At 39.9% G+C, this 26,178-nt stretch overlaps 3 protein-coding genes across 7 annotated transcripts in view; all 3 read right to left on the minus strand.

The window, feature by feature from the left end:
• Positions 1–4,299: 4,299 nt before the first annotated feature.
• On the minus strand, positions 4,300–7,418 carry LOC114558108 (homeobox protein Hox-D3). Its single transcript, XM_028581854.1, has 2 exons — positions 6,959–7,418; positions 4,300–5,426 (listed from the first exon to the last, which is right to left on the minus strand). Exons 1-2 carry the CDS (start codon positions 7,296–7,298, stop codon positions 4,891–4,893), a joined length of 876 nt encoding a protein of 291 aa, XP_028437655.1. The 5' UTR covers positions 7,299–7,418; the 3' UTR covers positions 4,300–4,890.
• Positions 7,040–26,178, minus strand: part of LOC114558104 (homeobox protein Hox-C10a) — a 131,164-nt gene continuing 112,025 nt past the window's right edge. For 2 of the 5 annotated variants that reach the window (XM_028581845.1, XM_028581844.1), the window contains 3 exons: positions 22,362–22,403; positions 7,451–7,598; positions 7,040–7,131 (listed from right to left, as the gene is read on the minus strand). The gene's annotated coding sequence lies outside the window, so the exon portion shown is untranslated. The remainder of the gene's footprint in view (positions 7,132–7,450; positions 7,599–22,361; positions 22,404–26,178) is intronic. The other 3 variants (XM_028581847.1, XM_028581846.1, XM_028581848.1) reach the window with 2 other exon arrangements.
• Positions 15,384–19,273, minus strand: hoxc4a (homeobox C4a). Its single transcript, XM_028581857.1, has 2 exons — positions 17,053–19,273; positions 15,384–16,541 (listed from the first exon to the last, which is right to left on the minus strand). The coding sequence occupies exons 1-2, from the start codon at positions 17,486–17,488 to the stop codon at positions 16,180–16,182; spliced, it is 798 nt and encodes a 265-aa protein (XP_028437658.1). The 5' UTR covers positions 17,489–19,273; the 3' UTR covers positions 15,384–16,179.

The following is a 26,178-nucleotide window of genomic DNA, read 5'->3' on the forward strand; positions in this document are numbered from 1 at the left end:
TTCATACAGTCAATGAAATACAATCTTGTGTCAAATGTCCCAGTTTTAAACTTTGTGTTTTGTTGACATCGGCTTTACTTCCTCATTGTGTGGAGACCCACAGACCCAACTGCTGTATGTGTAAAAATAGCAATATTAGCCAAATTTAGTTTTCTTTAAATACTTTTTGGATTTTCTTCTAAAAGTATTAAAACCCAATAAGTAGAAAAGTGTTTAAGTGGTTTCAGTTGCCCGTAACTTGGCTTGCACATGTGATGTGACAACATATGGAAATGACAGTGAAGCATTGTTGCTACACACATGTTAAATGTTATATCAGCTATGCATGAGCACACATAAATTCCTTTTGTTTGTCAAAAATTCATTCACGGGCATAGAATGTGATATTACTAATGTTGTGATTAAATTTGACCCCAGATACTTATTTGGGGTTCAGGAGATGTAGTGCTGCATAAAAAATACTGTCAACACCAATCACAGACATAGAGCAGATTAAAAACCATTATATTTAACTATTTTACAGCTGGGTGTCTAAGACCCCAAACAGAACTTTACAATTGGATGTGTGGCCGGGTTGGCTCAGTGGGTGGAGTGGACGCACATGTGATTAGAGGTTTATGCCTCGACGCAGTGGTCTGGGGTTTGAGTCCAGCCTGTGGCAGTTTCCTGCATGTCTTCCCCTTCTCTCTCACCTGGTTGTCCTGTCGAATGGAGGCAGAAAAGCCCAACAAATAATCTTAAAAAAAAAGTTGTGAGGAATCAAGCACATAAAACTATGTTAAGTATGTTTTTTGTGCTGTGAAAGACCGTCTCCAGGACCTCAAACAAAAAACATACACTGAATATTTTCAACACCCAAACATCAGTGATCTGATATATTTTAATGCTGCAGATGTTATTATAATTCTTTTTTTTTTGCGAGAACAGCCAAAAGAACGCGTACTATGATAGGATTCTGTGTGATAAAGCTGTTGGGTGTTAAATAATTCTTGTGTGATCGATAATGGTCAACATGTGACATTTAGCAGGGTGACTGTTGTGATTACAAGTTCATTCATTTAACTGGAGCTCTTCAGAGGAAAAAGTGAGCTCCAGCAGGTGACTCTGTCACTGTGCACAGTGCCGCTCACCACAGCTGAGACAGTTTCATCACCAACTTACCTTTTTATTGTCCCCGATCATCCTTAACTGGGAAGCATTTAAAATGTCATTGATCTTGATAATGCTTTGCTGTAATATGACAGTAACAGTTGTATGAGATTCAGGAAGTCAAATTTCCAAGATTGATGAGTCGTAGCAGTTGAGTTATAATCCATCTACCTGAGTAATGCTCAGGCTCTGTTCCACATGAAGGAACAGACAAATAAATAAAACCCATAAAGGTGACACAGGAAATTGATACTTAACAATCATCTTGAGCAACAAGCACCTGGAGAGACTGGTGGGCAGCAGTTACTACTGTGGAGGGAAAAGGCTGAGAAGGTTAATAGGTCATAAAAAGAACAAAACATCCTAAAGGCCAGGCATAAAAGTTCAGGGTTTTGCTCAACAGTGGACCGAAGTATTGTGTGTAACAGTCACACTATGAAAAAGCTTTATTTCAATTATTTTCATCATACCAATCATTAAATTATTAAACATAATGATTTAAAAGAAAAACTAGCTTTCTCAACTTGACCTTGTATTCTGAATGTGTTGAGTTTGTACACATATGTTGTTCCATGAGATGCCATTTTATGGTTTCAGGTTTGATGTCATGATGGGAACTTGTTGTATATTACTATAATCACTATATCTTGAGGAGGATATCACTCTGTGCTCTGGTGAAGCCTTGTTTGCCAAAGCATCCTTTTAATAAAAAAAATAATTGTGAATAAATAGATGAAAAAGTCTTGAAAGAGTTGTTTGTGCTTTTGGAAGGCGTTTATTCCAATTCATAAAATGTGTGTCAGTCATTGGCATTAATTAGTGGTGTAAATAAGTGCATTTATAGATTGTGGTGTAAAATGTAAAGACAAAAACAGTTGATGAAGACCAAAGCCAAACAAACTCAAGTACTCAGGGAGAGAAAGATGCTCAGATGATGATGGGAACTCTTATTTAGCTCACCAACCAATCAGAGAATAGACAGGCAGAGCAGACCAATAAGAGCAGATGCTGTCACATAGACATTTATTGTTATAATTTATTTCATCCGATAGGGATCCCCATACAAAGAATGGAATTACCGCATACCGGTAATAACATAATACTCCAGTAGAACCCAGCAGCTTACTGTGATAGTAACATATATGAACTTCAGGCTTTACATTTGTTGAATGCAGGAGCAAATGCTTTGAAAGATACTTAAAGTAGCATGTCTTTGTTAAAGATGCAGCAGTTTTGTTTTCATGGCAACTTAAAAAAAGTCTTGATGCATATAGCATTGTTCAAGTCTAACCCCAAAATCAGTTTCATAACAGCTGCAAATGGGACAGTGGTACATCAGTCACTGTAAAGGACATAATGCAAACATTTCAAAATTAATGATGGACCGTAACCAAAGCTGGTTTCATGTCACCACGGCTGGCATCATTTATCACTTCAAAGTTCCACTTAATGCCTCGCTCCAGTCTGATCAAAGCACAGAATTTATTTTAAACGTAAAGATTTTTGGCTTTGCAGATCCCCCCTGAAAACAGATGTCATCAAACTGGGGTCAAGTGAGTAAAAAGGAAATAATTACTTTAGTTGCTAAGTAGGAGCCACCCAATGTGAGAACAACTGGCTAACTTAATGCTGAAATGGACTGTTCCCCTTGCAGTGGGGCCCTTAGGGGGGGACTTTCCTTGACCCTTGGGGATCCTCCTTGACCCCATCCACAGAATTACTGCACTCCAGTGTGTGGATCCTCCTGGCTTTTATCGTCTGGAAGGAGAATGTGGTGAGGAATCAGAGGTAAAGTTCCTATTGAGCCTCGGCACCATTAACACCATAAATCACCCGGCATACGCAAGAATCTCAGGAATTTAACACAGTCTGCTTCTTCCTCTTCACAACCGCCCCTCTTGCTCTCTTTGTAGGCGAACATATTTAAAAGGGGAGAACTTTTTCTTGCTTTGCCTTTTTCTCTCACTTGCCTTTATTACTTTGCTCTTAAATTACCCAACTGTCACCACCTCTTTGATGCAGATGTGGTGTAGACCACATTTTATTTTATTCAAAATTTCCAGAGTTATAGCTGTTATATAGCTCCTCTGACACCTACTGAGACCTGCTGAAAATGGTGTCAAATATTTACCAAATGACAGCTGATCCACTGACTGATTAGCTAATGAATTAGAAGCAGGAAGTCATTCTATCCAGGACCACCAGGGGATCAGCTTCCTCATTTCATAGCTGCCAGTAGTCCTCTGTGACAGCTCATTTACTGTATGGCTACTGATAGAAAACTGTCATGTCCAAAAAATGTGTGAAGTTTTGTTAGGATTATTGATACTCCGGCTCACACTATCAAGTAAGAGGAGGTTCACTCCTTCATTGTGAAAGTTGCTGTCGAGACCCAAGAGAACCTGTGACCCACTTCTGTCAAATAAACACATAATTCCCATGTGCGTAATTTAGCGCACTGAGAGATGAAATTATGAAATCAAAAATAGCAAGAGAACAGTGTTTCCATGACATTGTTTACATTTGAGACTCCACTTGTCACAGTGGCACAGTGGGTGCTGTTAAAAAACAAAGTCTCCTCATTGTTCTTGAAAAATAATATGTTGTCATTAGTGATTGAACCTCATTGGTCTGTTGTGGCCTATAGGCTGCTGGAAGGGCTTCTAAGCTACACAACTAACATGCCCCCTGAGAGGGAGGCCAGCCCCAACTTGCAGTACTACAATCTGGCTATTGAAAACAAGGGAAGGGTTGTGAAGGAGGAGGCAAGAGATCTTGTCATGGTGCCCAGTGGGTTCAGAGCTTGTGGTAGAAGTGCTGGAAAAACTGCCTTGTCTCAGTGATTAATGGTGAGGAACTTGAAGGCAGGAGCGAGGGAGAGGCTTATGTGGCAAGATTGTGCAACTTGAATGCACAGTACTGTAGAGTTTTCAATGAATCTAAACAATGCCTTAATTTGATTACAGAATCTTTCCGATTCTTTTCCCCATTTGGGATCTAATCCAAGAATCCTTAATCATGAAATACTGCTGGAAAAAATGTAACTCTAATCAGCGATGAATAGGGTAAACATTGCACAAGAGCTACGGTTTTCCCAAATGCATTTATTAAGCATGTTCAGTATGACATCACAATTAATCAAGAACCGTATCAAAGACTTGCCGTATCCTTTAATGGCTTTAACAAAAATATAACATCATTCGATATGAACATTATTCTGCCCATTTCACAGTTAAAACATTTTACACAAATTACCTGTTATTTACAGTAGATAATGAAAAAGGAGGGCCAAATGTGACACTTAGAAAATAGGAAAACCACTTGGCTATTGTCTGACAACAGAGGGAAATAGAAAAATCACTTATAACATGAATCCCACATGCATTATACATGCAACGACTATATAAATGCAAACAGCCACAAAATTACAGCGAAACATGTAATTATTAATCGCTCGGATGTCTTGTGCATGCCGTGTGCGTACAATACGAGCAGCAAGTTTGACCTGCAGTCTTCAGTCACCGCGCCTGAGAAACACAAATGATAACACTGTAGCTCTCCTTTAATTAAGATATGTTCATATAGTTTAATTAAAATGTTTCATGAATGGTGAACGTGTGTATTAAGGGGATTTCAACCCAGGGAGGCTAATAAGACATCCTCCAGTCTTTCATAAGTAAGTGAAAGTGAATGTATCATTGAGATTTTGATGAGCACAGGAGGGATCGCCATTATGGGGCCCTAGGGCCAGTTTGAAATGCCAGCATGGTGATGACTATCTGCGCCCGAACAGGAAGGCGGAGGACCATTTGCAACAGATGGAAGTATGCAGCTCAGATGGGGCTGGTCTGGGGGTTGAATACACTGACCACTGCTGGCGTCACTATGAGCACCAAAAAGAGAGGACATAGGAGCATAATCCATGAAGTGCAGCTCTGAGGAGGACGTTTGAACAACACATGCACCTGAAAACCTCAGGTGGTCCGCACATGAGCTCGAGCTGAGGGAAGGGTCGCAGGGAGACCACTGGGACAAACTTGCCACCTTCTTGTGCTCCTTCTTGTACCTCATCCTGCGGTTCTGAAACCAAATTTTGACCTGGCGATCTGTGAGCTGCAGCCCGGCCGCCATCTCCAGCCTCCGAGGACGACACAGGTAAGGGCTGAAGTGGAACTCCTTCTCCAGCTCCAGCAGCTGGCTGTTGGTGAAGGCTGTTCTCTCCCTCCTGACACTGAGTCTTCCTCTGCCTGACAGACCCGCCGCCACACCACCGCTGACTGATGCAGGAGGAAGCACATAAAGAAGAGAGGGCGTTAAAAGTCACATTTTTAAGAAGTCTATCCTGAAATGTATACCCTCCACAGAAGGACTTCAAGTGCCAGTAAGGCCCATGTTAATCCTCAGCCAATCAACCTGGGACAAAGTAGGGCCCTCAGCTCTTCCTCGTATGCAGTCATGCTTGAGACACTATACAAGACTGGCTGTCTACTGTGTCATGTGTTCAGGGAAAGTTACCTCCCAAAGAAACAGTCTGGGGGAAACATCTGACGCCACTACGGCTGTCTGGCAGGCCACATTAATCACAGCTACACATGGAAGCAGACCTGTCAAATCCCCATCTCAGTCACTTAAAAGGTACCTTGGGACTACCACTGAAAATAACCACCATTAGAGATTCCATTTGACATGTATATGAGCAATACCAGGGCCCTGTTGATAACAACATAACACACAGGGGTTAATGGATACCTAATAAGCTAACCTAATAAGGTCTGTAGTGACCTTAGAGAGAAAAGTGCTCTGCTTAACACACTGGGAGCTTCCTTGTTGTATGCTAGCTTGTTTGTGGCATCAAGATAGTGATGTTTTTCTATTCTATTGTTGATATTCTCTATCTCTATGTTTTTCTATTTTCAAGTAAGCATATTGGTGAATCATATAAGCAATAAAAATGTGTATTTGTATACATTTAATATTTTGTATTATAATATTAATTACATTTCTGAAATTCTATTCTTTCTTTTGTTGTAAAACATACTGAGACACTGTGATTTTCCACTTAAAATAAACTTGAACAGTTATTCAAGAGAAGATTCTCAGTTGCAAATGTGTAGTTCTGTGCAGTATAGCATACTCACTGCAGCTGTTGAACATTACTTTGCACACGACCCAGAAGAATAAATATGAGCAAGACACTGATATTTGTTTAACTGTGACTAATTTAAGTGCCTAAACATCTGATGGATGTACTTTTGTGCATGATAAATGATGCAGGTGACACGTTCTATTATTACCTAGTGATACTTGTGCTTGCTCTGTTTGTACATTTGTTTTCAAGTATAAAAGACCTGGGGCTGACTGTGTCTTTAGTTGCAGCATGCACAAAGAGTCTGACAGCTGAGGTCAGATATCAGTTAAACACTCAATGCACAAATGGGGGAAATGCTCATTAAATTCTTTGATTCACCCCATCAGAGCAGCTAATGGAGACTGTACACTCATAGCTTTAAAAGTGAAAGATAATTTTATAAATCTTTACATTAATGTTAGGGACTACGACAAAAGTGTTATCTGAGTGCATTTATTATGTTGTTTGACCTGTTTGTTTTGTTGTTTTGTGTCTTTATTTATTTACTTTTATTTATGTTTTTTGCATGTCTTGTCTGTGAAGGACTTGAATTATGAATAACGAGATTTGTTTATGACTTATCTTTACACTGTTTTTGCTAAATAAAATATATATATACTGTATATTAAAAAAAAGGATCAAAATTAATGCAGCAGAAAAAATCTATAAAACCAGAGTTACCAGATGGTTCAGAGTCAGTTGTCCGTTGATTCATCCAGGGAAAGATCACTCCTGAGCCGCAGATGGAGAGTAGACTGCAGCTCCTGCTCTTGGTGTCCAGCTTGCCCTTGGCATGGCAGTGAACCAGAGGCTCCAGTGGGCTCTGACACTGTTCACCTGGGTTCAACCTGCAACTGACATGAGCAGAGGAAGTCATGTTTTGCTGATTAAGTTCAGCTTCTTGGCCTCCACCTCCTCCTTCTTCATTGTATCCCGCGTTTAGTTTTGGCACTTGTCCAGAGCTCATAGCAAAACTGTTGCCATGCAGCTGCAGTGGGAGGGCAGACTGCTGGGGGTGCATGGACCCAGCTCATCAAACCAGAAATCCCTCAGCAGTAGTAAATACTAGGACTTCTGTCTCTCTAATATCCGATCACAATTAACCTGAATGTATAAAAGCATGCAGGGAAGAGCACTTGGACTAACCATGTGGAACATTTGAATAATATTTACCAGAAGGGTGCCGTAGTCACGTGCGGCCGTCCTCCAATGGCGGAGCTCTGGAGTTGCAAAGTAATCCTCTGGCAACTTGGGGCGCCCGAAGAAGCTTCTGCGATATTTCTTCAAGCAACATTTCTTTGAGTAGCCTGCGTTTATTTACCTATAGGGATACAAAACAAACATATAACGGAATATCAATAGACGTCAATAATCACTGGGTAATCAGCGTGTGTGTGTGAGACAGAGAGAGAGAGAGGAACTTGTGTTTATACGGAGAGAGAGAGAAAAATGGCAGAGAGGGGGAGACAGGCAGACAGAGATGACATTGTGTGGCGAGGAACGTCTCATTAGAAGATTAGAGTTGATTTCTTGTAATATTGTAAATCTTTTGACAGGACGGTTTTTATTAAATGGAGCCGCCGCTTGCAGCTGCACGTTCTGAACTTTTTGTCGTAACAGATACAACGCAAGGACTCCCTGCTACAGTAGGATATGTCTATGACCTGGAATAATAGCCTATACTGGATAATAACGCGTTATCGACCACAACTCATTTTTTAGCTGAAGATTTTTTTAAGAAGTAAAATACCTAAAATAAATTGTGTTCTGGGTGTATTTTTTTCCAATTAGCCTAAACATAATGATTCATTATATTTATTCCAGTATTTCCATGGAATTAGCTGCTCTATTTATAGACTCTCTGCAATAAGGCTGCTTTTTGTCTGAAAAGAAATTATTCCGATTATTTTGGATAATTTAGTTTGCAACTCCTTTAACTGCCCAGTATAAATCGGCGGGCTTTTCCTTTAAATAACAGCATATGTTTCTAACTGTCGGAGTGGAAGTGTAGCTTTGGCTTAATAGGATTCACGGGGAGTGGTCAAACAAAGGCTTGACAGTCATTGCCACACAAAGACAAAGGAGGCAATCATTAGAGATTTCTTTTTCAGCGCATTTGCATTAATCAGGCATCACTGTACAGTATCAAGTGTCCTTGTCTGTGGCACTGAGGCAACAGTCAAACACTGTGGACGTTTTGGATGTTAAACATCCCGCTTGCTGCACGGCTGGACGGACAAAAGAGCAGGGGGAGATGTTCAGCAGAGCCCTTATGTGCGCCTTTTTGCAGTTACAACATAGAGCATATACAAAACACCAGGAACTTGGAAATATAGTTATTCAGGTGCAAAGCACTTAAGTAAAATATGAATTTTGCAACTTCATTTAAAACCCCCATAATAAATATTTTAGGGAATTATTTGGGCTAAATGCTACATCAAGTGTGGCTTAACTGAGTTACACTCTGAAAAACAAAAATCTCATATACCATGATTGCTTAATTTCAACACAGCACAATATATGCAAAGTAGATAAATAGCCTAACTAGAATAATGAAGCCATCACATTTTTTTTTTTTAAATAGTGCACCCAAAAGCATCTTTCAAAACGAGAGGGTTCTGCATATGTTGTGTGTATCAATCTTAGTTGAAGCAGGCTTTGGATATAAGTTCCTTCTGGTGTTTCACTACAACAAAGCTGTCGAGAAAGCCCTCTTTAGATGTCTCTCAGCGGTGATGGATTAAGCACTCAGGGTTGCACGGCTTGGAAGAAGAGCAGCCTTCCCCCTTTTTACGTTTCACCCCTGCTGCCACCATCAATGAGGATTTTACCTGAACCTCCACAGTGGAGTCACGTCCTTGGATTTTTTTTATTTTTTTGTAGTAGTAAATTAAATATTTTAGTTTAGAATTTCTGGTCAGATCAAGAACACCATATGCCACTCATATGGCTTATTATAGGTAACCATGACCAACAGAATGACTGTTACAGGATGTTATTATTGATCACAGTTCAACTGTAAATGTCTAAAATTGTCAAACGTTTAGCTTGGAGAACTGATTTTTATTTGTAGCTGAAAACAACTTTATCTTTTCAGTATAGGCTATCCCTTAAAATGGCAGTTAAGTGCTAAATGTCTTTTTTAGTTAATAAAATATAGATACATTATATAGAGATTTAAATATATCGACATTTGCTTGTATCTCGTTTATACCAAAATCCACCAACATTATTATTATTATTAACAACACGCGAATTAGGCCGTATACATCAGCACTGACTGAAATGGGGGAATGTAATTAAATTCGTTTTGTTTTCCTTACCTCACACCCTTGAACACACTCTCTGAATTGGAGATAGGATCTATGATATACTAGCTCAGCAAGACCATAATTTAGCTCCTCCGCGCCTCCACCACAATTCTCCGTGAACTCTGTTTGAACCGCCTCAGTAGTAATAAATCATTTTTCTCTCTCACACAAAAGCGCGCCGGTCGCTCTGGGTGTCAACCCTTTTACAATTCCTCCTTACCTTCTGCGCTCTCTCGCCTGCTGACACAAACAACCGAGGAAATCGTCGATAAACTTTTATTTTTCATACCAATAACTTACAGGGGAAATGGTCCTGGGGAATGGGGAGTATCTGCAAGCGCGCACACGCGGGGGATCAGCAGAATACAACACAATTCTTGTATTTTTATTTTATTTTCCCCATGTAGGATATTCCATACACTCAAAAAGCATAATTGTTTTTCGGAGCTCAACGAATGCAGGGATCAGTTAATGTACTTTCAGGGGACAGAGCTGGGCAGATAAGATGAGACTGAGAGAGAGCTGGGGAGAAGACGTTAATGGGCAGAGGATGCTGTCGGTTAAAACGGTGCATACAAATGGCGCTGTCTTGGCAGAGCAAGGGGAAGATTTATGGGCCCAGTGCCCTATATTGCTGTAAACAATGCAGAGTGAAATAAAAGGACTAGATTTTGCAGACTGCACTTCATACGTGAGGAAAAGACACACACTGTCAGTTTCCTAAACAAGTTCGGATTTTTGCATAAGCATGTGCATTAACATAGAGTATTCATTTGGGCCTGTTTAAAGCACAACTTACTGTCTGTGGAGTGTGCACACAAACCAGCAGCACTAAGCCAATGACTATCTCTGAAAGAGTCAAACTTAGTTTTTTTTACTCAGGGGGAATGTGAGGATTTTCAGAATATCTATACTCTTAAAATAAAACAATGCTGCAGCATGATAAACAAACATGTTTTATATATTTTTCCTGTGAAATCTGATGTATAGGGTGTGAGTGTTGACAGCCTGTAGGCTACTATTAAAGCCCTAAGTTTGGTTGCTTCTCAACTGATAACAATTGAAAATGTCCCCGTTTTACAACATTTGTTCTAAATAAAAACATTTTACATAATCAGAAAATATTATATACATAAATATGTATAGCAATCATTTAAGGTACAGTATGTCAATCAATCTGGGGGCGATGACAGGTTTCAATCCTGCGTTTTACATTCCGGAAGTGACTTTAACATTCAATTTTCTGTTGCATCTTATGCATCAATGGGTATGTTAAAATGTGACTCCAAATGCTGCAGCAGCTGTCCTCAGAGTGCTCAGTGCTTAAAGTATGAGATGACTGCCGTATAAATGCAACTGGTGGCCACACAAATACACCGGAGAATCATTTTCAGAGAGCAAATCAAATAAAAAGCGCATTTTCACTTAACCTATACATAATTGTGGATCTATAGTCTCAGGATCCCATATTCAGATCACTTGTGCTAATGAAAAGTGAATAACATATTCATAACTCAATTTAGTGACGGTCTGGGCCCCCAGTGGGAAAATGACTGTAATTTCTAAGGTCCTCAACGATGCAGCAAATAGGCTAATGAAAAATTTCTCAGGGAGGCGTTATGATGACATAAAGTATTACTGGCAAGTTTACCCAGGCCATCATTTCCTGTGTGATGTGATGTTGGGAGTCTACAGTGGGATATCAGAGTGTTGATCGAAGCTGCTTTGTCGTCCCCCTGCTTGAAATGATGTTTGCCAGCGCTGACAGTAAATCATTTTAACATGTCTGATGGAGTTTTAAAATCTAGTTTTATGTAAACTTAATTATATGTAAACACACACACACACACACACACACACACACACACACACACACACACACGCACACGCGCGAACAAAAAAAAAGAAAAGACATGGTACATCTGCTCCCCAGAGTGAACGGATGGGAGAGAGATTTACGGATTTATGACACACCCACTGCTGGTCAATGCGAGAGAGCCTCTCTGTCCCTGGAAAATAGCAGCGTGACCCCTGTTTCAACTCTCAGCCTTTATGCAACTGCCATGGCTGCCGTTTAAACACACTACACCATAACAATACACGGGCCACGGACCTTTCATCATAAAGCAAAGTTGTTGAAGAAGACACCTGAGACGAGGGGGGGGGGGGGAAGAGTTACAAAATCAGGTAATAAACCACACAACGGACACAACAGCTGATTATTTTGGTGTCGCATTTGCCTCTTGTTCAAACAGTTCGAATGTTTGTGTAAAGTTTTTATATCTGAGAGAGAGAGAGAGAGAGAGACCTCGACTGAGGTGCTCATAAATCACAGGGAGCCTGCAGCGGTGCAATGCGAGCTGGAAATCATGTGTGGTTCAACAGTCTCGAGTCAGAAAAGAAACCAGTTAGGGATGCTTAAGTGTTGAGGAATTTAAACACTGAACTTCAAACACATGGAATACATGATATTCCGAAGTTAAAAATAACTACAACCTCTCAGTGATCCTACTGAGAGCAAACGGCTGCTTAAAACTAAACAGGTAGAGGGAAATTAAAACCAAAAAGAGTTTATTTTAAACTTTAACAATGGCTCTGATTTATAAATTTAAAAAAAGTCACTAAGACACGGATATTATGGTTTTATTCTATTTATGTTGATCTTCTGACAATTAAATAACTCTGAAGTTAAACAATTTAAGGAATTATTTGCTCAGATCATGTGTAAAGCATGTGTGCGCTTTTTTATCCTTAAATATTATGATGACAAATATCAGTGTAAATATCAAGAGAAGTAAAGTCTGTGCGTATAGGCCAATGTTTAATAACAAAACCCAAGACAAGACTGATTGATGACTGACAAACGGCACGAGCTTTTGTTTAAAGAATCATTTTATCACACATTCTGTTTATTCTCATAATAAATTTAGCAGAGCCTTATAAGGCTGTGTTAATTAATTCCTTGGCAAAGCTAAGTCAACGAAAAGTCCAGTAGAAAGTAAATGCCTCAAGTAAAAAAAGTGATGCCTCATGTACAAATCTTCAATTACAAGAGCTCAAACATCCCGAGTGCAATTTGATCTTCATCTGCTGCCTCGGACACACGAGGAGGAGGAGGAGGCTGACTTATCACACACAAACGAAACACACTCAGAGTAGTTGTTTGGGTTTCAGTGTCAGCTGTTCATCTTAGAAGGCATGCTGTCGAATATTTCCCCCTCAGCGCTGAATATTTGGTCCTGGCCACACAAGAGAGGCCAGACGTTTGTTGGCTCAATGCATCCAAATAAGAATATTAGGATAAATTCAAGGCTGCTTGCAAAAATAAATGAGATTTTCCAAATAAAGTAACCAGAAAACAGTTAAAAATATATCAAGGAAAAAGCTCACATTTAATGTTTTTGTTACAACAACAATAATACATCTGGAGCATAAAGCAAAACTTAATTTCTCAGCAATAATACAAGTTGCATTCTTTCTCATTTGAGGAATTATTTGGATTAAAAAATAAAAGTTTTAGGGAAGAGTGGAGTGTCAGTGGAAAGTTTGCAAGGTTTTTCTAACTACAAACTTGAAGGTCCCTGTCCATGAACTAATCACAATGACCAACTGTCCTAGTACTGTCAGAAACACAGGCTATAATTGGCAGCTTGCTTTTGAGTGGAAGCACTGACCTGAGGCCAGTTATTCTCTTAAGTCACAGAAGTCATATTATGGCAGACTATTTTTACTGCCTTCTGTTTTTGGAGACTTTAGGGAATGTAATTAATCCCTGGGATATGTGACACTTTCAAAGCTTGATGCTATGAAATTGTAATTTTATCAGTTTAATTGGAGGGTATAATATAAAAATGCCTGTGCAATAAATGTACAACCATTTTTCTTTTTCCACCGTACAGGCTTGTTAAAGCTTAAAACACAAAGGTTTAGATTCACACATTTCTTTCATAATCTCTCAGAATATTGCAACCATGTCTACTTCTGTTATCATTAACTGGGGAGAAAGTTAACCACCAATTGTTGCCAGCTCGGTTTCAGATGCTGAAAGAAGGCGCATGTTTACAAGTCCTGCATATCTGTTGGATGCAGAGGAGAGGATTTGTCCGAGAGTTCAACACTGTCCTGGGTCACTCTGATTAACAAAGGGAGCAACACATTCAGTGATGCCCCGCCGCAGGCCTCTCTATACACACAATGCAGAAAAATCCACAAAGAAAGCTGAGGCCAAGGGTGACCAGTGAGGGCGCATACAGAAGGTACACGTATAGAGAGTGAGTCAGGTCACAGGGTTGGGGAGGTCGGCCATCCAGACTGAAATGAGCCTAATGGGACAGAAAATGTGTCCTCGAGGTGAACTCGGCCTTCTCCCACTTCGCCCCCAAACTTCAATAAAGTACCTTTTCAGCCTCGCGACATGGAGGCGACAGGGCCTAGAAAGGGATTGGAGGGATGCTGCGACTGTGGCGAGCACATTCATTTCTCTAATCTGTCCAGCAACATAAAGGCTTCTCGCTTCATTTTTCAGCGCCGTCTCACGACCATTCTAGTGCCTTTCCAAAAGCCACGTCCAAAAAGCAGATGTTAACCGCACTGGTCCAGTTCAAGTGCTTTATCTAAACTCTCGCGCATGGGAATAATAGTAAAGGATACGGCCTGGTACATCATATTTGGTTGGATCAAAACTGGCTGTTGTCAGATCTGTTTTCCAGAACATAACACAAAGCTCTGTAGTGAGAGATTGATGATGGAGAATACCTCTTCCCTTTGTGCTCCTTTGCCCCCCACTACGCGAGGCATTTTATAAGGCCTATTCATGTCACAATTCAATAATCTATCAAATTCTTGCACGTCTTTGGGTTTAAGTCATGTTTAAACTGAAATCCTTCTGCACAGATCTGTCCAAAAAAAAAAAAAAAAAAAAAAAAAAAAAAGAATGCATCTTTGTGAGAAAAAGAATCTCGAGACACTTCAGTTGAGACGTGCAGTTTGAGTGATATTTTGTCAAATGGTTGTATGATTCCAGCAGGTTTACAGTCGTAAACAGTCCTGCAAGTGTGTTGGTCCTCCTGTGGACTGTGACGTTGCACTGCGACGCGCCGTTTTTTGAAATTGTATTTTTTTTTTATATATATATATATATATATATTCTCGTGAGCTGCTGCAGACTCTGGCGGCAAAGTGCCCACTGGGGAGACAGCAGGTAAATATGGCAAAGTGTTTATACAAGCTTCAGAGTGAACACACAAGAAAACATCAGCATTCCTTTCTCTATAGCCAGGGCACTGCTACAGAGCCTGATAACAAAGGTCAGCTAGTCTACTCCATCACCACCCGAACAACACATGGCGCATTATATTGAATCTATCTTCAACTCACGACTTTATTTTATTTTTCATTTTATTTTCTTTACATTTGAAAACTCAGCCGCATGGCGCAGTGCACTATAGAAAAAGCAGGGCAACTACTTGGCTTACAAAATAAATGAGAATATTTCCACAACAATGTATAATCTAACAAATGTCTAAATTGAACGCATGCAGCTTTGTGTTCAAGTCAGGACGAAAGAAGCACTGGCAGAGGCAGTGCAGAGTGGAGGGCCTCAGTGGCTTCTCTTAAGCGTTAATTGAATGCCCTTCAGACTGATGAGGTTGCATATAATGTACAGCGCAAACTATTTCATTTTTTAGAAATAACTTTAGTCCATTATAAATTAGGCTTTAAAACACACACTCAGTCAGTCTCACACACACACACACACACACACACACACACACACACACACACACACACACACACACACACACACAGTTAATTTAAAGAAGCAAGAATGAGCTGCAGGACTTACAAACACAGTTTGAAAACACAGTGATTCTTGTTTCCCTCATGAAATGTTCAAGTATTCACACATCTGTACAATTTTAAAGGTGATCCCTCCAAAAGAAAGACCAAAAACAATAGCAGACCTCATCTTGCCTAAATGATGTTCGACCAAACGTATATAAAACTAGTAGACACTCACTGTTTTATTGACCAATATGATTAGCACAAGTACACTACACTCCGTTTATTGCATTTCACAATAATCTGCTTTTTAACGGTCTAAACACAACATCAACACCACAAAACTAAATTGTAAATCAAAATCCTGTTTCTGAAATACACGAGGTAATTCACACATAATCCAAAACATACAAGTTCAAGATCAATGGTGTGTTCCAGCTTTTTTTAATACCAAAAATAACTATTATTATATTGATTTCCTTCCAGTGTTGTTTGAAATAAATAGATTGTGCATTTCACCTTGGGCAGCAGGGCAAAAGAATGGCCCACAATAACATTTTGATAAAATGTATATTTTTTTCTCCTTTTTTCCCTTCATATTAATAAAAAACATCATTTTAATTGAGCTTCAAATAAATTAAACCCTGTGTCACGTAAAAATAATGAATCGGTATTCGCAGTAATCCATGCTATATAACATGCATTTTATATAACTTTGGACTTAAAGGAAACCGCACAAGATAGCTACGAAAACAAAAAATATAATTGTTCTATAAATAACCAGTTCTTTTTCTACTCCCGATCGTGGTTTTATAACCTGGTAATATCCTCGCCATGCTGTGCTCCGGTGAGTTCGTCGGGGGCCCCAGTGTTACTGGCCGAGGCAGCGGCAACAGCGCCGGCTGCTGAGCTTGTGTTGGACCCGGAGGAGGAGGAAGAGGATCTCACTTTGGTGTTCGGGAGCCTGTGATCCTTTTTCCATTTCATCCTGCGGTTTTGAAACCAGATTTTAATCTGTCGCTCGGAGAGAACCAGGGTGTGGGCGATCTCGATGCGCCTCCGCCGAGTTAAATATCGGTTATAGTGGAATTCCTTCTCCAATTCTAAGACTTGCTGCCGGGTGTATGCTGTCCTAGACCGCTTGGGCTCCGTCCCATTGTAACCCGAGTTCACTGGGAAAAAAAGGATAAGTGGAGAGAAAGGAAGACAGAGAAGGGAGGAAAGGAGGGGTAAACAAGAATGGCCTCAACTGAGATATGGCTAGAAAGATTTATTGGATATGAATGTTTAGCTGTTTGAGAAATTTAAATGGGAAGTTAAGAACTTCTCAGGGTAATGAGAGGACACTCACATCCAACTATGGACTAAATTATTAATGCAAGATTACAAAGCTCACATTTTTTTTCTTATTCATTTCTCCCCCTCTCTCTATCGCGCAATACATAACAGCAGAAGCCACATGGTGATACGGCTGCCCTGAGTATACCTCGGCTATAAAATTTATGGTGGGTGTAATTACCAATGCCGAGTCGTAAATCCGCCTCAATTGTGCCATTTCAAAGGCTTCCCTGCTATCGGAGCAGGGGCTGGCAACGAGATGGGAGTCAGAAGGACTGATAAAGGGAGGGAAAGGGAGAGAGGAGCATGAGGAGTGCAGGGAACATAAACACACAAGTTGCCTACCAGTGCTGACGTGAATTTTCTTCATCCATGGGTACACCACGGGCTGCTTGGAGGAGGCTGTGCTGTTTGGATGTTCCGGGGTAGCTTGGTTGCAGGCGGAGGTTGCGGCCGGTGGGGTGGCGGGGGACATGGACAACTGTGGGGTTTCACATGAAGCAGGTTGCCCTTTCCCTGTCAGCAGGTGCGCAGAATGGGGTACTCCATGTCCCCTTGGCGTGACAGGTTCAGGGATGCTTGCACAGTTATACTGGCGCTCTTGGTAGCTCGCCCGCGGAGGATATAACTCCTGATGGTGATGCTGGAAGCCAGTCTCCCTTGCGCGGCTGTAATATTCTGGACTATGCTCAGGGATGTAGTTATTCTGCGAATATTCCTCGCATGGAGGAAATTTCGGATCAATGTAGTTAGACTCCATCAAATACGAGCTCATGATCATTAATTTCTGGAGTGGAAAATAATTTTTCTAGCTTTGTCGTTTTTCTGCTCCATAAAGCCCTCCTACTTGCGAGCAGCCCTGTAAAGTTACTTTTACCACGTGACCCAATGGCCCAATAGCAGAGTAAGAGGTAGTTCCCGGATAAGGAACCAGAGGTATTTAGCATACCTACAGTCGCCATTGTGGGTATAAATCTCTCTCTCTCTCTCTCTCTCTCTCTCTCTCTCTCTCTCTCTCTCTCTCTGGTTGTGTTACCAAGGCAATTGATCTTGGGGACAAAACTAGTAGCTAGTTGCTGACCAAGGAAAAATTAAAACAGGCAAAATCCACTGGTCTCAATTATTCAAAGGGACAATAGGTGATTCGCCAAGGATAGGGTACAACAATAGCAAACCAATCATTTTGTTAACATTTATATAAGGCGTGCAGGCTATCTGCTAATTAATGAAGGCACAGTTTTTACCAACAGCACTTCAGCTGTGAAACAGATTCCATTAACACACTTAAGAATTAGAGCTGCATCAGTTTTGTAAGATGATATAGCTTTTAGCACTAATTTTTAATAGGTTTGTTGTGAATCTAAATGTCAGAGAGGACTGGAGTGGTGAGATGCACTGGAGGTGTGACTTGTTTTTAAAAGTAGGCCTGATCATTTATAATGTTGGAGAAAGCTGGACAGGCTGCTTGAACAAAAGCTTTCATTCAATGATGAGATATTTGTCTATTTTGAATTGATGTCCCTTTTCTTCCCCAGGCTATTCATTAAAAGGCTCAGCCTTCAACTTTTAATTGGAAATTGGTAAGGATAACATATAAAAATAGGCCTGATTGAAGCGGTCTTTGAATGTCAAAGCCGCAGAAATCTGCTGGAACCAAAGGTGTAGTGTACTTTACAATAAAGCGAATAAGATGATAAGAATAAAGAAAAGCCATGGCGTCCCTAGTCTACAGTATAAAATAGTAAAAGTAGCCTATATAAAGTAGAAAAGCCAAAGGGCAACAAATGCCTTTAACTTTTAATAATAGCCTCTAATTCTGAAAGATAAAAGTATTAAAAGCCTTCGATATGTACATTCAAATATCAATATGAGCATTGTGAACACATCAACAAAACAGTAGAGAACAAGTAGAGTAAAGGCATACTACAATTATGACATCCAATTAAGACTAGACAACAGTGGAGCAGTCAACAGACCAAACTAACTCAATACTGTGAAATCACAGACCAGCCACCACTGTGGTGACACAAGCCTGACAAGAGTGCAGAGCAGCATCATCATGATGTCACAGACCAGCCAGCAGTGGAACACAACCATTAGGACCAATATCGTTAGGGTGTCACAGACCAGAGAATCTCAGGACATTATGACCGCTGACTTAACTGCAGAGGAGTCATATTGTCACAGAGAAGTTAAATCTGGTCGTTGCAGCCTGAAGAGTAAGAGCATTTTGGAGCAGTTGTACTCCCTCACATCAAAGTGAAGAGCCCTCCCACATGCAGGGCAGTCCTGCTTAGAGATGCAAGACCAAATACAACTGAAGTCACCAGTGTTCAGATTCTTTAATACTAAGGTTTTTTTTCTGACACAAATGCTGCTCTTGATTGTATTCTTTCTATCAACATAGAAAAGTCATTATCCTTTACTTGCAAGACATATTGTGTCTTGCATACCTCTGTTATGGCCTTAAATACAAAATATGTGACCACAAATCAGCTGAATTTGTGTGTAGCCCATGCTACAACCCATATTTTATGAAAGAAAATTCTGAGAGGAAGAATTTGAAGACTGCAATATACAGAAATAAATGCAGCTGATAAATATATATATATATATATATATATATATATATATATATATATATATATATATATATTTAAACTACAGTCCAACGTATTCCAAATATGTAAAAAACAAAACAAAAAGAACAATAAGAAAATATTTGTCTTGCTACCTCCAAATGTTACATGCTATCCCTGGCTGAAGCACTGAGCGTTAGCCACATGCTGCTGCTGTTATATTGTGAACTGATCCTGCCTGGCTGTGTAAACTGTCATGTGCTTACAGTATCCCGTTCTTATCTCAGAGTCAGCTGTGTCAAAGAGAGGTTAACTCCCTAATAGCTTCTCAGCCTCCCAACAACATCCACATTATACAGTATTATTTATTCTTCCTTTTTATTGTTATGATAGTTATGGGGTCACCAACAGCCAAAATTACAAGTAGGAAAATACTATAATAATATTATTAATAATAATAACAATAATGATAATAGCAATAACAATAATAATAATAGTAATAGGCTCCAACTTAAAAAAACATTAAGTCTGAGCAGAAGTAGCACACAAGTCAATATGGGCAAAAGCAGCAAATTGCAAGATAACGGGTGTATCTATTTTCACAGCAATAATTACATAATATGGTTAAAAGCGAGACGTGAAATGGCATTTCTGGCTGTCCTGTTTGTACAGAATACGCACGACATTTCTATTATGCCCGGCGAGGATGTTAGAGGCGTTTAATAGAGCAATAAAAGCCGTAAATCAGTCACTTTTAAACGACCCCTGATTCCTAACGTGTTTTACAGGGTCTGTCACAGTAGTAGCCGCATACTGCACACATGGGTTTGCGCTCTGTGGCCTACCTACACAATCTATGGCTGTCTGGACTATGAATACACTTTGTGACAATATTATTGCATTGCTAGTGTCTGGATGCAGGCTGTATGTGTATCACTGCTTGTATATTCAATAGCAGGGAGAGAAAAAAGGAAGCCAGAGAGACGTGAAGAGGAGCAGAAGCAGAAGAATCCATTGGCTGGCGTGGTATTTCAGTGGCCCATGTATTCCTGTAGAGACGTATTTGCGATTGTTTGTACTTCACACAAATTCGGTTCTACAGGGTACATATAGACAACTAATGTGTTTTAGGTTAAACACGGCAAAGGTGATCTCTCAGGCAAACCTCCATGCAAGCAGGCACGAAGCAGGTCATCATGTCTGAAGTAGTGGAGTAGTGTTAACAAATATTCAGGCTGCAGTAGAGTAGAAATACTGCACAAAGCGAGATGCTGTTTATCACAAACACAAATCAAGGCTGCTCTGCTCTTAAAGAAAATACGACTTTAACATCTTTTCTCTCTCTCTCACACACACACACACACACACACACACACACACACACACACACACACACACACACACACACACACACACACACCCACAAACGCGTCGTGTGCAAAGGACAAGAGTGCCTCTTTTCTTAACATTCAACCTCTGCCTTTGAGGTAGCTCTTATATGAATATTCAGTCACAAACACGGTGGATACAAAGGGACGGCGTGACAGCACAGATGAAAAATAAGTTTCTATTGTTCCCAACCATTTCTTCTGCAAGCTATTACCATACTGACCGCTCGGTAACCTTTCTTCCTGACACTCTGGAAGCTAATGAGAAAAGCCTCGGATGAAAAATGCAATATCAGACATGTGGCCTGTTTCGGGGTTATTAAAAACAGCAAACATGCTCAGATTGTGAATGAATGGAATTGATTACAGTGGAAATGCACAGGGGACTTCAAACACTGTCAACAAAAAGCACCTCAATCTATTTCTCTCGCGTGCATTCAGTGTATCAATTTCATAGATTTTTATTTATTTTTATTGAAGAACAAAACATCCTGAGCCAACAAACAGTGTAGGCAACTAACGAGGAAATAGTCACACAAAATCTAACTCATTTTCATTTGGCTTTGTCATATGCTCATCTAAATACACGCCGTTTGTTGTGCACCTAGCCAGTGTGAAAGAGCTGCACGCACACATACTCCCTCTCGCCCCATGCGCTCTGGCGGACGCATTTTAATATTAGTTAGACAGCCTGACCCGCGTTTCACCCCTCGCGTTTGACTGGTTCCAATAGTTCACTGCCAAGGATTATTGATGGAGAGACAGCAATGAATTCTTTCTCCCCACAAATGGCTTTCAGATCGTGCTCCTAGTTCAATAACTAGTTATAATGTAGAAGTACAAAAAATGAGGCCCTCGGGCGGACTAATTTGATGTTTGATTTGTTCATTTGAGAAATTGTTAAGCTCCCCCCCCTCCCCCAACCCCTCTTGCAAAATAACAGCAGTACAAGCGTGTTCACACATGTATATATGTAAACAAAATAAATCTGTGCTAAACTATATGTGGAGGCTGTCGTCGTGTCCATGCATGGCATGTTTTTAATTTGGTGGCCCAGCAGCAGCTGCCCTGGATGCAGACAGTGCAGCAATATTCTGCTCCCTGATGAAAATGGTTACGATGCGCTTTTAATCAAACCCTTAACCTAATAGCCTTTACACGTTTACTCTCCCCAGGTGTAATAACGTTCGTCCAGTTAAAATAAAAAATAGAAAGTTTTAATGAAATGCAGACAGACTGGAGACTAGTTGATATGAATATCCTCTAACAGCAGCAGCGAGGGAAGCAGAGGTGGTTTCAGATACTGGATGCCCCACAGAAACCATTGGTTGGTTTGCAGTTTATTACAGCAATGTTGTGGTTCATTAAATCCAGTTCACCTGCAACAAGAGTGCAACTTTTCTGGCCATTAGCTAGACCCAAGTAGTTTGCGGGAGGACAGTAATTCGAGTTTAAGTAGATTTTTTGTTGTACCTAATGTTTGAAATTGAAAAATAAAAACTGTGCGATTGTTGAACCGCAGTCCTTTTTTGAATCCCTAAACAAGTTCGTTCAGAGCACAGGCATCAGTTCCTGTGATGTCAGTGGAGCCAGCTGTTTGCCTACAGCCAAATAACAAGCTCCACGAAGTGTCACATCTCTTGACTAAAGCCAGGTGGATATGTGTGGGGCGATGGATAGCACTTACTGATAAATCCACGGTCCCACTCATTTTGACCCGATGAACTGTCTGGAAAAAAAGAAAGAAAGAAAACGAAAATTTAGATCAAGGACATTTTTTTTTTTTGTTAGGAAAATTACTTTTGCATCAAAACTGGAAAATTAGAATTCGTGTTAAAGAAGCCAAAACTCTACAAATTGTTAAATTCATATTTACGTTTTAAAAACAGATTTATTAGATCAATAAATGATCGACTGTCCATTCTCTGAATTAATTGAGCAAGTATTTGTAAAGTCACAGAAATCAGGCGCATAACGTTGAAGTGAATAGTCATTGTGCTCTATTCAAAATTGCCACCATATCATACAAATGATAATAATAAATAAAAATGAATCAATTGAAATTATGAGTAACACATTATATAAATAATCGAACATCCATATGTATTTATTTAAGACAAAACATTTCTCCTTCAAGTTAGTTAATCTCCCAGTTTTTAAACACCGAAACGAACAGTTTTGATATGTTGCGTTATTATTTCATCTTAATGATCCTTCAGTTTGTCACTCTGCGTCTGATCTCCTCTGTTATTTAGCCTAATTGAAGGGAGGCTGCCCTAGAAAACCTTTGGCATGTGTGGGTTCCTGTAGAACTGGGACCGAGGACAGCTACATTTAGGACGGGCCTTTTTTTTTTTTAAGACAGTGAAACTAAATTTGCAAGCATTTTGGTATTTCCTTGGGCAAATGTTCTATGAATAGAAATCCCTGGACTTCAGCGCGTCTGAATTATGGCGAACAGTCAATAAAAGAATTAGGACTTTGTCTTCACATTGTAAATAAATTATGGCTGCGTTCGAAAACGACGTAATGAGACTTTATGGTTTGTATTTGGGCTCAGACAAAGGGAAATCTTTGCTCACCCGGAAATGACCTCTGAGGATTGAATGATGTGTCAGCTCCACAGGTCAAAGAAAGGAATACGACTGCACATAACATGGCAGTGAAAACGGAAGTTTAGACGGTTTCACTTTCACTGTAGTGATGTTAGATTATTTTCATATGGAGTGTCTTTGATTTCAACAACATACTTGATTCAAACTTCCTCGCAAGGTGCAGTGAATGAGAAGTCATGACAATATATTCATTTCGATTATAATAAGGGTCTGCAATTTCTATGAAGATGTCATATCATACATCAAATTTGTTTCAAATCTTTTGGAGAAGAGAAAATATTTCATTTTATGTCTTTAAAGGAAAACATCTGTCCATTTTGGATTCTTTTTTATTTTAGTTAGGGAGTTTATGATGACAATTTTCTCGCTTTCATAATTCTAAATAGGGCAATAACTGTTCAAAAAAGAGGGCGAAATCCAGTAAAATCATGGGATGAAAAGAGCACAAATCCATGCCCTTACGTGGACACATTGCCCCCACAGTGATTCACCCACACAGGAGCGTGTTACAGCGCCCCCTAATGGAAGTGTATAATTGATCCTCCTGAACACCTGAAAACATCAGACTGAGAAAGAGATCCTGATTTTCTTAGGTCAAAAACAACAGACTGTGTCATGATGACACAGTGTTACATATATGAAGGTGCACAGATAATATTAATAAACATTAATAAATTAATGATGTCTTAACCTTAAGTCTAGAAACTCCGGATGAGAGTTGATTGGTCAATTTCTATTATATTAAATTCCTACTTAGCCTCTGATCTGATGCTGCAGCACCCCTGCTGCAGCTTGCTCGCTCAGCTTAGCTACACTCACCCAAACAAGACTTAATATCAAAATGAGCCATTTGCAATTCCACACATTGATTAAGAAAATACCAGTATTTCTAGGCTGAACTACTTTCAAAGACATATGGGCAATTAAATGATGTGCCCTACAGAGAAACAGAAAATTATCGAGCTTATAAGATGCATTGCCTCATCAGTCTCCAAACTGATCAATTCAGTAATATCTGCCCCTGCACTGAGGACAACACGTCAAAAGAGGTATGAGGGTGAAAAACAAATATTCCTTATATTGTGCAAAAAACATGCAAAAGTCATGCCTCCAGCTTACATTCACACTGTTTTTCACAGGCATAATTACACTGCAAAGTGCCCTTGAATCCAACCTGTCTGTTGGCCCAGACATGGCCCTAAAACAACAGGAGCTCATGAGGACAAACACTAACCTCATGTTAATGTGACAGTGAGATGAAGCATTTTAATAAGGTTTTGTATTTTATAGCTTTTTTGGTGCAGTATTTCAAACTATAAGACAACAGTTTAGCATCACACAGAACCAAAGTCACATTTATTTTCAACACATTGTGTCAGTGACACTAAGAACTAAGAGACTTGACTAAGAATTAAACAAAAAATAAAAAAGGGTGGGGTGAATGGTGAAGCTGAACGCCAGATGATTTTATGGATGACTTTTCATTTTCCTCAAGTCACCTCTTTCAAATATGTTTCTATTCTCTCTCTGACAGCATTAACAAGCAAACTGTTGAATCAAACGGACTGCCACTGTATCTCTAATGTGATGAAAGGCATTACAACATCCAGGTTATTTTTTTTTGCTTTTAATTCCGTCAAATTAAAATATGGTAAACCTACACATATAAAAATGATGCTGCGAAAAATTAATAATCCTCCTGACAACCCAAATAGAGCGGCATTTCCGGAGAAAGGTATCGTTTCTGTCGGACTAAATATGTAACACCAAACCTCCTTTAAAATATCAAAAACATTTCTCCGGTTATTGATATATAAAAAAAATATAAAACGCTTATTCACTACGAATTCACATCGTTAATTATAAAGCCATGCATTCAAAGTCACGCTAATATAAAACTTACGCATTATTTGTTGACGGTGAAATAACAGCACAGTCGCAGGCCTGTAAAGGCAAAGTTAAAAGCAACTTACTGCAGCAGCTCTCCGTCCTCCCCACCACCCGACTACACAGTCCGGAGAAAGGTACTGCATCCTCACTGCCACAAAGCCCTTTCTTCCTCAGATAAGGGGAAGCCAGCAGCTGCGATTCCGGACAGTTAAGATTATATATGATGTGTATATATCGAAGGTTTGTCAGCTCTTCCAGGCCATAAAACCCACTTAAATGACACCACGTGCTTCCTGTGCACCATTCACAGGCCCTGCTTGGGGCAATTGGCATATGTAACCTTGTAAACTTTAAAATATCCTAAAAGAAAGACATTCAAAAAGGGATTCAATACATTGTCCATGCATAGGTTAGGCCTAACAGAGCGCAGAGAAAGTGGACGCTGTGCTGACCGGTTCTCATAACCGTCAAGGAAGTTGAATAGGAAGCTATTAGTTTAAGAGGTGAGTTGATTTTTATTTTCTTTAAATAGTGATGGAGAAATTACTTAATAACCTTGGGCTGTACTGCGTCTACATTTACAAAAGCTGCTGCTACAGACACCCAGCAACTGGCATGCTTTTTATGTCCTCTGTAGCAGATAGTGTTGTTTTAACTACAGCGTAATGATGCCAGGATTAAAGAGCAGGGCGATATCATAAAGTTGCCATATGGTCTCAACAGTGATGGCGCGTCAGTCTGCGGCCACAGGAAACCAAAGTTTTGCATCCATGTTGTGTTGTGGGCGGTGTGTTATCACAGGCTAGTGTGTCGCTTCCTTCCCTGACAAAACAGGAAACGGCAGTCTGCCTGTGGTGGAGTGCTGGAAAAGGGGCAATAAAGTTTTATGAGGGCCTTAAACTTCAGAGCGCGTTTGTCAGTCAACGAAATTCTGGGGATTCCATGCCAGGATAAAAAAAAAAAAAAAAAAAAACGTGATCAGTAGGATGAAACAAAAGA

Source organism: Perca flavescens, chromosome 7 (assembly GCF_004354835.1).
Source record: "Perca flavescens isolate YP-PL-M2 chromosome 7, PFLA_1.0, whole genome shotgun sequence".
NCBI lineage: Eukaryota > Metazoa > Chordata > Actinopteri > Perciformes > Percidae > Perca > Perca flavescens.

Excerpts from the sequence above, each read along its gene's own strand:
- LOC114558108 (XM_028581854.1), bottom strand. The coding sequence starts at position 7,298 with ATGCACCCCCAGCAGTCTGCCCTCCCACTGCAGCTGCATGGCAACAGT. Across the intron at positions 5,427-6,958 it reads AACTGACTCTGAACCATCTG|TCAGCGGTGGTGTGGCGGCG; the intron begins GTAACTCTGGTT and ends CTCCTGCATCAG.
- hoxc4a (XM_028581857.1), bottom strand. The coding sequence starts at position 17,488 with ATGATCATGAGCTCGTATTTGATGGAGTCTAACTACATTGATCCGAAA. Across the intron at positions 16,542-17,052 it reads GAAAATTCACGTCAGCACTG|TGAACTCGGGTTACAATGGG; the intron begins GTAGGCAACTTG and ends TTTTTTTCCCAG.